Below are 14467 nucleotides of genomic sequence, written 5' to 3' on the forward strand. Positions count from 1 at the left end.
TACTAATTAAATAATTACATAGGTACTAATTAAAATTAATGAAAATATTAAAACCCAATACCTATTCAAAACTTAGAACTAATCTATTTCCATATACTTACTATTAGTTATTAATTTATTACCAGACTGCCATTACATAACTTAATAATCAAATTCCATCATTATTCATCAATAAACTGCAATATTGTTATTGCACTCTGGTATTAGCTATATATTTAACATTAATCCAAACGCCATACGATTTTTGTAAAATACTGTATTATACACGTACAATATATGTATAATACACGTATTATACGATTGAAAAATAAAATACGGTATTTTTACAACACGAACATTTGAGTAGCATAAAAAACAGAATGTTTATATTTTGATTTTCTATACACCATAAAATTTTGAAAATATTTTAACTCTTTTTCAGCCATTAACGGACTATTTCAAATTTCAATTCTTTTTGGTTTTTTTTTTCTATAAATATCAATAAAATGTTATTTGTTGGGCCCAAAGCCTGAAAACTTAATACAAGACTACTGATATAATTGTTACAATAGCAGTTGAAAAATATTAAAAATACATAGGCACAATTTTTTTTTATAAGCATTTAAAGTTTGAATTTTGACGATATTTATCAAATTGAAAATTTACAAATTATTCAGTAGTTAAAAATTTATAAAATTGTTTAACTTTTATAGCTAAGTATTGACAGTTTAAAACAAGGTTCCACGTAAATAGGATACATTATAAAAAGTACTTTCTTCGCAATAATATCATCAAACATACTTAGTAATATCATAGGCTGACTGACCGTCTTCGCTCAGAATCGTTTTTGTTATACAATGATAATATTATACCATTGAATTCAAATTTAACAGTGACTCACTTGTAACCTTCTGTACAGCAGAGCAACACCTACTTGCCCACCTCTTTTTTTGATCTGTGGTGTGGTCCAATGGTATACGCGCCGTACAATTTTTGCCATTCCAGCTGAATTTATTCAATTAATGTGCAAATTTTTAAATGTTTGTGATTTAGGTACTTAAATCAATAATTAACCAATTGTATTGATATTGGTGAATGTACTATGTGTGCGTTGATTTATTAGCTGAGATTGGTGAGCTTTGATAATTTTATGTTTATTATAATTTTTTTATTAGCTATCAACAAAAAGTTTATTTTTTATTAGAAAACAAAAATATATACAATAAGTAATATGGGGAGGTACAAGTATATAGGACTGGTCAGTGTGATAGAAGGGGGTCCAATAACCCTACTTCATAATTCTAGAAGGTTTTTTTTTAAAAATGTTAAGGAAGTCCCTGGTAAATTCCATTTAAGACGGCGGCCGCATGGGTTACCATGGGTTATCAGGAAGGGTACGAGTAGAGGTTTGAGGTTAGAGGATTTGAGTTGTTGAAAGTGTTTTTATGAAATGATTTATAATAGTGGGCGGCTAGTGTATGAATGGTTGGGATTTTGAGGTCAGAGTGGAGGGAGAGATTGCTGACGTACCAGGGGGCTTTTGTAATGAGGCGAATACAAATTGTCTGGAAAGATTGGAATATTTTTATATTTGATGTTATGGCCGTAAACAAAAAGTTATAGCTATATTTATAGCTCAACAATTGTTACTTATAATTATATTATAATAGGTGTTAATATTAACGTATTTTTTATTGAATATCTTTTCCGTGGATATTTCGGTTATGTCCAGTTCACTTACACCCATTTCGCTGACATAAGGTTTTCCAACCAAAAACAAAAAAAAAAAAACACTTTTAATGGTTTGCTAAAAATCTGCAATTTGCCAACAACGATGATATTATAATGCGCTACGTGCATATTGGCATATCAATACAATTATTATAGGTACTAGTGACATTTTTGAACTTATCTCATTGTCAAGTACCCATCAAAAGATAATTGACTTTGGTCAATATATTTTTATCTATAGGTACCTATATAATAGAAATTATTATAAAAACTTAAAAGTACACTGTAGTATTAAAATAAAAATTATGATTTTAGTTTGTCGTCATATTTTATTGCGCACACTTGAATACTAGTAACGTGCTCCTGTAACGAACGTACATATAAATATTATAAGCCACATAATCATATTATTATATTGCATTATATTTGTTTTTATTATACCGGATATTGTTTATGCATGGATACAAATAATTGTATTAAAATGACGTGAACACTGATTCTTGGCGAATTGGGTTTTGGTAAACTGGACATCGGTGAACGGGGTGTCGAATGTCGATAAACTGGGAAATCACCGATATTTTGTACTTGGATATTTTGATCTAGATTTGTTACATAATATATATAGATATATTTTCACTGGCTTAATTTATCCGTCGACTAAAAATGACAGGAGATGATACGTTTTCAGTTTAAAAATGTTTCTATGTTATTTTTATGATGACCTGAAAGGTTTTAACTATTAGTTTTATTAAATGATAATCACCAATCCAGATTTTGCGCATATAAATAATATTTGAATTACAGTTTTAAAAATACAAACAATAATATTTGGGCGATTGCCCACATTAACATTTTATTAAAATTACATTTCGTACTCCATAATAATAAGGTTAATAAGGTACCTTATGTGTGCAGTAGTTGTAAACTATCTATATGAAATGAAACTTTTAATGATTACATATTTTGCCGTATTAAAAATGTTTCATTTGCGAAATAACATCTAACAAGACACGAAAACAAGGTTACATATTTTATTGCAATTGTTTGAAAATTTTTTTATGATTATTGATCGATCAGTTTTGATTGTATGTTGTGTATAATTTTAAAAGTATCTTTTATATCTTTTCCAACCCTGTACGTATATATATATATACATAATATTATATTAGTATATAAGTATAGTGGTAGGTAAATCATGATGGTGCCTCTGCGGCAAGCTCATATTCCGACGAGCGGGAAAAAATATATAGGTGGGTACTAGAATATTATAATAAATAATAATAAACAACGGTCCGCCGTTTTCATTAATGTCAAATTTAATAGTATATACCGACTCGTCATAGGTATACCACCGCGGTCGTAACACCCATGTGCGCGGGTCCGTGTAACTTCGTCCGTGTACGACTACGCTAAGAGTGGGTGTAAAGTTTGTCGGCGTGAAAACTTTTGTCACGCGAACACGCGTGACGACGTGGCCGCAGAAAGCGAAATTAAATCATCGCCACACCTCGTTATAATATTATGGTCGGCTCAAAAAATGCCCTTTTTGGCGAAAATTCCATAAACCCGTCGGTCGGTCGTTTACGCGGCACTTAACGAAATTAAAATCCTTCGCGGGCCAACTCCTGCAGTGGTGCATAAATATATATATATATAGCTGCAGCTGCGGTGCACTGTGCGACAGAGAAAAATAATAACTTTTAAACGTTATTGGCAAAAATTATAGTTGCAGGGTAATAAAACTATTTTGTAGTAAAAAGTAATTAATGCATTTAGCGGGACGTGTAAAAACAACATTTTATCCAAATTGTAATAATAATATTATCCGTATGACCTATAATAGTAGGTGCTATAATTTACTATTTGTTTTAGTCGTAATTTGCTACATTACAGACCAGTTCAATAAACGAGTTGAAAATTGCACTAGAGTTTATAACGGGAAAGTGGAAAATATTGTTGATTGTTAAACGGAGTTCGTGGGACTTGCTTTCGCGATCAGTCGTTCGTGCACCTATAATATCTCTATAATACAATCACCATATTACCAGATTTATATAACTGTGACAATATTATACTGCAGACTATCAATGTAGATGCCTCAATCGACAATATTATATAAAAATGTCTTTGTGATGATTTAAATTAAATAAGTGTGCAGACATTAGGTACAGTGTAGATTTTATGGGTGGAATACTGGACAGTTGAGGTTGAACGCATGTATGATAGTGGGTTCATATCACTTTAGATACATTATTTAACTACTAACAATATTATAATATAGAAAAATTTCACTATGGTACTATTTATTTTATATATTATAGACATATTTATTATATGTATATCAACAAGTTAATTATTATTTACAACCATGAATTTATTAAATTTTATAATTTAAATTTATTAATGTAAGAACCATTTTAGTTTACTAAATACTGGCGATTTCGTTCCTGGAAAATTATAGGTATAATATTTATGACTTGATATATTATTATTCTTAAACAAACAACTCGAAATATTTTTCATAAATGGATTATGGATTAAATTATACTATTTTACTGTTTAATTCCGGAACACCGTAAACTTTGCGTACATGACTAAAACTTTAACATCACCACGTAGTACATTACCCACATACAAAATCAGGCATTATAATTATATTATCTTCAGTATGATACGAAATCAAACATAACACGAAAAATTGAAAAATGATGCCAATGTTATTATTTCTGCAAAAATACTTCGTATATATGGGTGCTCTGCTCTGAAACAGCAATAATTTCAGTTGTGTTACAGATTAATATCCCCTGATCATAATAGTTTTATTGTTATACGATTATTATACAATTTAGACGTGTTTATAACCTTAGATAGTTACAAATTTGCTTCTAATAATACTACCGTTAATTTTTTTAAATAAAAAGTTTAACTTAATATTGCATTTTTACCCTGCATGATTAATATTAAAGCTACAAATTACAATCGTAAAAACATGAGTTGTCGTTGTTGATGCAAATCAGATCAATAAAATGATGCCATGCTTAGGTTTGATCGTGGAAATTTTTGTGATTAAGAAAAGCGTCCATTTGGAATTTGTCAAATGTATCAAACTATATATTATATTTTGATGAATATTTACAAGCTTTATAATAGTACAATTTAAACAAATAATATTGTAAAATGTGTATTTATCACTTTTTTTTAGTGACATCAACGACGCTGCTGTAACTACTTAAGCGTTACATCGACAATCAATAAGTATTTATCTGAAACAATTAGATTTTCCTATTTCCTATTCATACTGTTAACATATCTGGACTTACATTCATAACAATAAATTACAATTTGTATATTATACTAGCTACTACATATTTACAAAAATTATTATTTTAAGTACCTATACAATGATACTTAGGTATAATAAACTCATAATAACTCAGATAATACTTAGCTAAATTTTTTTCTGATATAATATCAACATTAACTAGCTATAATTAATTATTGTGGGCAGCGATAATAGTCATTGCAGTTACTTACTCGGGTCGAGTTGGTTCGTCATGCCCCCGCCGACCGATGCGTGGCGACTGTGCCGTCTGTCTGAGGCCCATAAATCGGGAACTGAAAAAAAAAAAAAAATCGAATAAACTCACGAGCCAAACGAAAATGATAATAATACATTATATTATTTTATACACGGAGGATTCGTAAGTCGTATCGTGATATATAGACTTGTGTATGTTGTCGTAAATACGAAGTTCGTGCAATAACGCGTTTCCGGCTGATCGTGATATTCGACATTTAAAACTTGTCTTGTGTGTATACAGCGAAAATGTAATAATATTATTATACAACGCATCGAAAACTGATTATATGTATAGGTTCTACTATTGTGCTCCGTCAATGTTTGGGTACTCGATGTACCCTATCAACGTTTCAGAAACGTAGTTGTGTGCCATTCGAATGATAACAATAATGAATTGATTTGTGTTTCACCATCGTCTTGTCAATAAACGATCGTTATAACGTTTGTAATCATGTCTAATTGCATGTACCGTCACTTTGAACTAGCCGCTAGTGAACAAAATGTAAATTGACTTGTGTAATAATTTTCACTGAATTGATTTCAATGTCTTCTGTCTGTATAAATGCGTTTAAAATATTTCAAAAGCTGTTAAAATGTTGAAAAAAAACTTACGTGTGTCTTATAAGTGATAATTTATCGTTATTTTAATATTACAGAATAATTTGAGAGTTTGAGTTTAGTAAAATGTGATGACGCAAGGCTGTTTGATTGTGTAAGGTTTCCAATTTAGAAAACAATTTGTTATAATTATTATTGTTCATATTTTATATTATTTATACCTTAGTCATAAATTATTATATTATTATAGGTAGCTAATATTATTTTATATCCGCTGTTCATATTTGTGAATAGGAAATATCATCGACATACGTGTGGCCATTGATTTTAAAATATATTTAATTTTTAATAATTTTAATATTTCGAATTTAATGTGGCAATCTGACATCATTTGTGTATTCAAAAAACAGGTCGAAAAATGCTTTAATTTTTAATTTTTAATTTTTAATTTTAAAATACTGTAATACAGGTTTATTTTCCATTATGCAATGTGAACAGCTGATAATATGGTATTATACTTCTATAGTTCTATGTATTAAGATTGACACTTCAAAATGTAGCAGATATCGTGCAACGTGGAATGCAAATGTTTAAGAAACAAACAAATCAATATTCGACTTCTTATTATAGTTTTTGCATTTAATTTTTTTTTTTGTACTCTTAAAAAAAAGTTTTAAACTTGCCAAGGAAAAATCAAGTGGTCAATTCTACATCATATCGATTTATGATTTAATTTTTAATTATGTAGTTTTTAACTAGTGTTAAAAATATAAATTATGACGAAATTAATTGAATTCACAAAACGATATTACGACGATATTATTAATAAATTGTTTTATGTTTATATTTATTGATTTGATGTGTCATATCGGGTATTATTCGAACATTTTTATTCAAGCGAATGTTACTTATACAATATTCAGTACATTTTCAAAATCATTGGTCATAAATTACTTTTATGAGTGCTTAACATTTTAGAAAACTTACTATAAACACTGTAGCAAACAGGAATTCACTCAGGTTTGTGTTTTGAATGCGATGGTTTTATCATTGGTTCGAAAAGTATAACAATAATACAATACTGTATTGTGCAGAAGCGAGTAAAAAATACAAGTTCCCTGGGCACAAATTATGAGTATCCTGATCATAATTTTATTATTTAAGTATTTTAGCATCAAGTTAGACAAAATGTTGAAAAATAAAAACAAAACTATAATGCGAAAACCTCACGTTTATTGTTCGTCAAATGATTATACTTAGATAATAGGCTCATCGAGAAATAGATGAATTAATGTACGACGTGGGTATGCATTATCATCTGAACAAAATTATTATGAAACATGTTTACAATAATGCATATTCTATCATATATTTTTTATCATTAAAAATGTAATACCTTTCATAATATTATTTAATAAAAGTATGTTTATGGAAAATACAATTATAGGATACTGTAAAATGTAACCTTATTGTACCTATACCTACTCTAATGTATAAATAAATGTACAAGCCTTTTTACTCGTGTAACCGTGACAAAAGAGACATACCATTATGACAATAATGTGTATCATATTTTTCTTTTTTTTCCCTAAAAGTTTTTCCTACAATACATTAAGTGTAAAAGAATGTTGGTATGGTTTTACTTTTGTACACTTTCATTTTAAATTGATAATCCAAAAATAATAATTAAGCTTTCCAAATTTCTAGTCTAGTGAAAAATCTACTGTTATACTAAACCCCTTCTTTCACATATCACAGTACGAAAGTAAATAAATATTAATCGATCGGCATTCGGCCATCATTACATACTACAACAATTAATCATCTAAAAAGTAGTTTATTTAAATACTGAACAAATCAATAGTAACGAACCGTTTAAATACTTATACTATGTATGAAATACAAATATATATAAATACGTATTAATTTCTATGATTCTTGTGAATTATTATAGTTCGTTATTACATGCATGTAAATTATAAGTTCATTATAATATACAACATATTGCATACCAAACTGAATTTCATAAACACAACATTAATATTATAAGCTTGGTATTCATGGCATGCAGTTTAGGTGATGTATAAATATTTAATAAAATAAATCGTTTAGTTAATGGGTTTAGAGTTGGGCATCCCTCAACAACGTTCATTTCTCGTGTTGAATCCATTTCAATCAGGTCACATCAGTCATCATAGTGCGTGTTAAAGATGTAATGTCTACATGAATATACATTTCAGTTAATATTTACCACCAACTACTAAAAACTATTTCAATGGCAGATATGTAAAATATTATAAACCACGAAGGTTAAAATAGTTCATAATATTATTACTTGAACAATCAAACATATTTTGCGAAAATTCGAAAAACGTATTAACGATTACCTATCTAATATTGTTCACATACCTGCTATGTAATCCACATTTTGTTGTGAAATTTTAATTTCATCACTTATTTATAAGTATCTATCCATTTTTATATTAAAATCGTATTTTTAACATGTTTTTAATAGCCATACCTATTCTTCGTGTCTCATTATCAATAATTGTTTAGTAAATAAATTGATAGATCTTAACTCAAATTTACAACCAAAACGTTATGATGCTGAGAGAGTCATTCAACGAGTAGAACAAGTAAGCTATTGGATATAAATAAATAATTTTTTTTATCTAGTATTTGCGACTGAAAACAATTTACTATGCTAAAATACTTAAAATTATTTCATTTTACGGTTAAATGAGTGCCCCATGGAGTAAAAAAACCCATTTTCTATTGTTGATTATTTAGCCAAATGAGTAATTTTGAGTTATTAAACTTTGTGTACTAAGGATAATAGGTCTATTATAAATGGTAATGGGCATATGATCAATGGTAATGGGCTTGGAATGTTTAGAGACTATGGTGATTTTCAATTTGTATTAGCTATTTTTAATGTTTGATACGTTTATTATATTTGCCAAAATGGTGTAAGTATAATAAATATTAGGTCCAAATAACCAATATTACATATTATGTCTTATATTTTTATAAAACCATTTTTAAAAACTATTGTCCTTAGTATAAACATTTTAATAACTGAGAAACTACTAGTTCAAATTTTGAATTATAAGTACATCAACATTTTCAAACAAATTTGAATTTATCCAACAAATAATTTATAGTAAAAAAAGGGACTTTTTATTTAAAAAACAGGACACTCCTTATTAAGTAGAACAAAAAAAAATCTTAAGAATTTTAAAATATATAATTTAAAAATTTCATAAATCAAAGTTCAATAAATTCACTATCAGAGGAAAATGAGGGTGAGCATGCTTGGTGAATTACTGTATTTACTAGTGATTGAGTTGAGTAGCTCGAATTTCCATTTGTATTGGACGACCGTTGGTTTGGGTCACGAAAATCACATATTATTATTATCTAGCTTACACAAGTAGGCACATTTTTAGAATAAGTATATCACGTGATAACTTTATATCATACAGAAGGGTTAATAATTGTTCGTAACGAGTTAGGTATAATTGTAAAAAAAAAAAATAATAAACTATACGATTGAGAATATTACAACCAACAATATAGAATGCACACAGCACCACAATTGATGTAACGTATATTATTATATTCATGTGTTGTTATTACACAATGATGTATAAACGCTCACATAAATCGCGGGACAGTTTGCTTGTTATTAAAACAAGCATATGCAATGTGTGTTAAATATGCGAGGATATAATATACGAGAATATAATGTCGTATATTTCATCTGCAGAACTGTTTCCGAATTAAATTTAAATTTCTAATCCATTTGTTTAGATTCCAACAAATACTAACAAGAGAATCGTATTATTAGATATATTATAATGTACTATAATATTATGACATTGCAATTATTGATTTATTTTAAGGTCAAATGACGCATAATTTAATTTAGTGGGCAAACGTGATTTGTAATATGCACGAGTACACGACATAAGTATGAGATTTATTGCCGAATAGAAGTAAAAAACCGACGTTTCGATTAATTTTTTAATACTTAATAATAACGTAAATCAAAATCTGATAATAATAACGAAATCCATAAAAAAAATTGTGAATATATTTCAATAAATTTTACTTAAAAATGGTGAAAAGTTAAGCGTCCAATATCGTATATTATTCACTTATTTGTACAACAAACTACTTCAAAGTTTTGTAAGAACTCGTTATTTTTGCTTCAAAAATCGAGATTGCAAAAATATTTGCATACGAATTGAATGATCGAATGTATGACGCAGTTGATGTATTTTCCACACATATTTAGTAATGTTATGTAGTCTTAAGGCTTTACTAGGTGCGTTTATGTAAATTTATTTTTGCATAATATATGTAAATCAATCACACAAATTATGAATAAATATAAAACTTTTTTGGAATTAATAATGAAATTTATTAACTTTTCCTATACGATACGACCATAAGAAGTTATTTCTTACTATTAATTTTAATCACAAGTGTTGAGTTATCATAACTAATATAATATTAAAAAGTACAAAAATTGTATTTAATTTGTAACTGTATTATTTGTGCTATACGAAATGTCTGGTAAGTGGCCGGTGGCTGAATATTATATAAAGATAAACGGTTGTCGAAATAAAAAAATTAATTGATCTTACTTGTATGGCGAAATCAGGTACTAGGTATAATACAATAGCAAAAGACGTTATTGAAAATATTTTTTTTTATAATTTGTTTATCGTTTCCTTGTATTACTCATAAAATGATATTATATATAAAATAATACAATTTTTAGTTCGACTGTTTGTGTGTTGATATCTTAATTTTACACAAAACGAGAATTTAGAGAAGATTCTCATTAAACTTTGTTAAGGAATAGTTTTACTAAGATTATAAATATAATATCAATGCTAATATCTCTTTACAATCAAAATGATTAGTATTATTTAGTTGTTGATAATTGTTTTATATTTTAGTTGTTTGTATACCTACTCAATAATTATCTTTTGGTTGAAAAGGAAATATTATATTTTTAATATATATAGTAAAGGGCATTGTGACATATTAGTCAAAAAATACTTATTCTACCAACCGTATGTAAAAGCACATATTAGGTACATATACGAGAGAATAACGGACCCAATCTTATTATTTCGTCCTATGAGTTGTAACAAATGTGGTTTAAAAATCGTGTGCTTGTAATCAATTTGTCTATGTTCAGTGGAGCGTTTTTAAGGTTTAAAAATTAAAAAAATGCACATCCATCCAAGTGATTTTGAAATTGTTGGCATCAAAAAATGTTTCATTCTATTAATTTAATTTTAGATATTGTTGAAAATTCCTTTTAAGTACTCAAAATATTAAATAACTTTAAAATATCTTGTTTAAAACAAAAGGTTCTCCCGATAGAACTTTTTGTTCCCAATTTCATTTTTAAAAACGAAACGGTTTAACGGTAAAATATATTGATTCCAAATTAATTGTACTTAAAATTATTTTCAGCACACCCACCTAAAAAATAAAAATAATATGTATGTTAGGGCACCTATGTAGAATATTGTAAGTATAAATAGAATTATTATATTTACTGACATTACAACCATCGGTTTTCATTATTTTGGTATTTTACGTTATTGGCCGGCATACCATGTGTGAAGTGTGCCAAGAATAACAACAATGCACGACAATTATTGTATGATTGCATACACTTATTTTTGTTAACACTTTTTGTTTCCTAACATAACTATTTAGTTTATTAGATGGCACTTTTCGTTTTAACTATACGTATATTGAAAAACAAAATGTTCTATCCATGCATTCAACACAGTGTTTAGTTATGACTTTATAAGTCATATGGAATCTTTTGTTTCTGCTAACTTCTTAAAATACAAGATGAAATAAATAGATTCCAAGAGAACGAAAAATGCAGAAAAATAATCCTTGACCAAACGTCTAAGAAACGCCTCTTTGAATTTTTTTACATAGAACTCTTTGATTCCAAGTCCACGAAATATCAAATATTGCAAACGAAAATATTTAATCTTAAAACAATTTTAAAATGCGCTGTGAATATATTTTGTTCGTGAGCATTATCATCATGGACAGTTCATATTTTCTTTAGAAATTAAGTATTGTGAAGTATTACAAAGTTAGAATTACAAAGTCTGTTTGAGTGAAAAATAAAACATTGTGATGTTTTAATTTTTTTCATTACAAAGTAGAATGTAGACAAGCTTGCACGAGAGTAAAATATTTACCGTATGTTTACTATGCCTGCATACACAAACTAATAACTGTTAAAGATTAACACAATGATATGGCCAACGGTTGAATGCTTATGAAGTTGCCTGTTTAGAACGTTCCGTAGAACCTACGAATCTTTCGCTAGGTAAATAATTTTTGTTTGTAATTTCCTATTTTTTTTCGCTTCTTAATTTGTAAATGTTCAAAAAATATGAGTGTGCTTACCTAATTAATAAACTCAATTTAAAGTATTATTATCACTACTCAAAATTAAATTTCCAAAAAGAAGTAATGGTAAATACTCAGAGTTTAATTTCCAAACCCAAAGTTCATAGTAAAACAGTTATGTGTGTCTCACGTGCGATTTAAAAACATAGAACCTAATTTTATTGAATGATTGTCGCTGATATTTCTTACCAATTTCATAGTATCGAAATTAGTATTCAAGTTCTCTTATCATTACTCATTTAGTTCATTTGCTTTGTGTAGTTATAAATATAAACCTATATGACTGTATTAAAAGTTTATTTTAACAATTTCGTAGTATAGTAAATATTTATATTATTTATTACTTATATTAGTACGTGTTTAACTGTCGACAGAGCAACGTGTGTGTATATTTATTCTTGAATGCGCTTTTATGGTTTCCAATAACAGTTCTGTCATTATGTAAATCAACAGATAAAATAAATAAATAATTTTAAATTAGGTACCCCACTATATGTATAACATAATATAGGTGTTATATAGAATATATTTTATAAAATATATATATTATATTATATATAATTTAAATCATCAAAATTATCAAAATTATTAAAAAATCTATAGCTATACAGTACCTTACAAAAATTCCATTTAATAATATCTCAATAGTCACCATTTAACAAAACATCTACTTTTTTCAAAATCGAAGATGACAAAAACTCTTCAAAGTTATAATTAAACAAATACAAATAAAACGAAGTTTATTCTAACATTAAACTAATTCATCGTTCAACCAACTTGTCTAGCACTTCTTCCCTTTTCCGTTGAATCGACAGTGTCTTAGCTGCAAAGTTCCCCAAAGCAGCCATCACCTCTAACTCACTACCGTCTTTACTACCACTGCACTGCTCCAGCTATATACTAATATAAGTAATTCAAATTCTATTGTTAAACGCATAACAAAACCGTCCTCAGTGAAATTACAGGCAAAAAAAAAACCCACGCACATAATATTACACAAAATAACCCAAAAACATATAAGTAATAATAGAAATAATAATTTTAGTGTTACTCCATTACGAGTACAGTGCACTTCAAAATATGACCAAACGCTAATATTTATATAGTTCTATAGTATTCCATAAAAATAACATAATATAATAGGTAACGATTGGAAACGAAATGTAATACTCATATCAAAGATTTAGCATATTTCTATCTTGTGAAGAAAGAAAGAACAAACCGAATAAAAACAAAATGACACAAAAACCGTGTTCACAGACAATCCAAAAAAAAAAACGTAATATTTCCAATGTCTGTTCTTCTATACCCAAACAAATTGTATTAATTGGGTACATTTAAAAATATGAAAATTAACACATTCTCAAAATCAATAAAATATAACCTTAAAGCTGGTATAAACATCGATGGATACGAACATATTATGTTAAGAATCTACGCAAAGTTTAAAAAAATAATAAGTTTATTTCATATGAAATTTCTTCAAAAAAGAGTGGAATCAATTTTCTCCTTGATCTCCGATATAAAAATATATTTAAAAACCAAGTAAAATTAAAGTTAGGTTAGGAAAAAATAAATACTTTTTTTAATTATTATAAACAACAACGTATTCCGGTTTCTGTTTGTAATCCAAAATTAATAACGAATGTAAAAAAAAATACTTTGTGCTTAAACTTTTTCTTCAAAATCAACTAATTATTATAAGTCATAAACACGCTATTATGAAAACAGCACAAAGATTACATAAAAGTAAAAACGCGCTAATAGGTAATGAAAGATTTCAGTTGCAATATTATAACCGTTAATCATCAATAATTTAATCCGACCTAATCGTTGGGGTTTTCGTGATCATCATTAACCATTAACCATTAGTAGCTCTTGCAAATATTAATGATCTAATTATATTATTATATTATCGGCGATTTGGAAAATATAATTTTAAAACAATGTATTCGTCCAAAATATGGGTACATTACCGTCTGAAATATTTATATTATAAATTTGTTTGTTTTTATATAACTTTTTTTTACCAACTTGGCTAGTAATTTGAGACAAAAATGTAATCTTTTAAACCGTGTGTTCATTATGTCTGCACTTTGGTTGTACATTTTGAACGTTGTATACAACTGCTCGGCTATATAATTCTTCGTAAGT

The 14467-nt window shown here is 27.6% G+C and overlaps 1 protein-coding gene across 3 annotated transcripts in view; it reads right to left on the reverse strand.

The window, feature by feature from the left end:
• The window catches only part of LOC132942948 (zwei Ig domain protein zig-8-like), a 265842-nt gene that overhangs the window by 193937 nt on the left and 57438 nt on the right, over positions 1 to 14467 (reverse strand). For all 3 annotated transcript variants that reach the window (XM_061011667.1, XM_061011666.1, XM_061011668.1), the window contains exon 3: positions 5245 to 5325. In XM_061011667.1, the coding sequence (XP_060867650.1) occupies positions 5245 to 5325 (81 nt within the window). The remainder of the gene's footprint in view (positions 1 to 5244; positions 5326 to 14467) is intronic.

This window comes from Metopolophium dirhodum, chromosome 4, assembly GCF_019925205.1.
Source record: "Metopolophium dirhodum isolate CAU chromosome 4, ASM1992520v1, whole genome shotgun sequence".
Classification (NCBI taxonomy): domain Eukaryota; kingdom Metazoa; phylum Arthropoda; class Insecta; order Hemiptera; family Aphididae; genus Metopolophium; species Metopolophium dirhodum.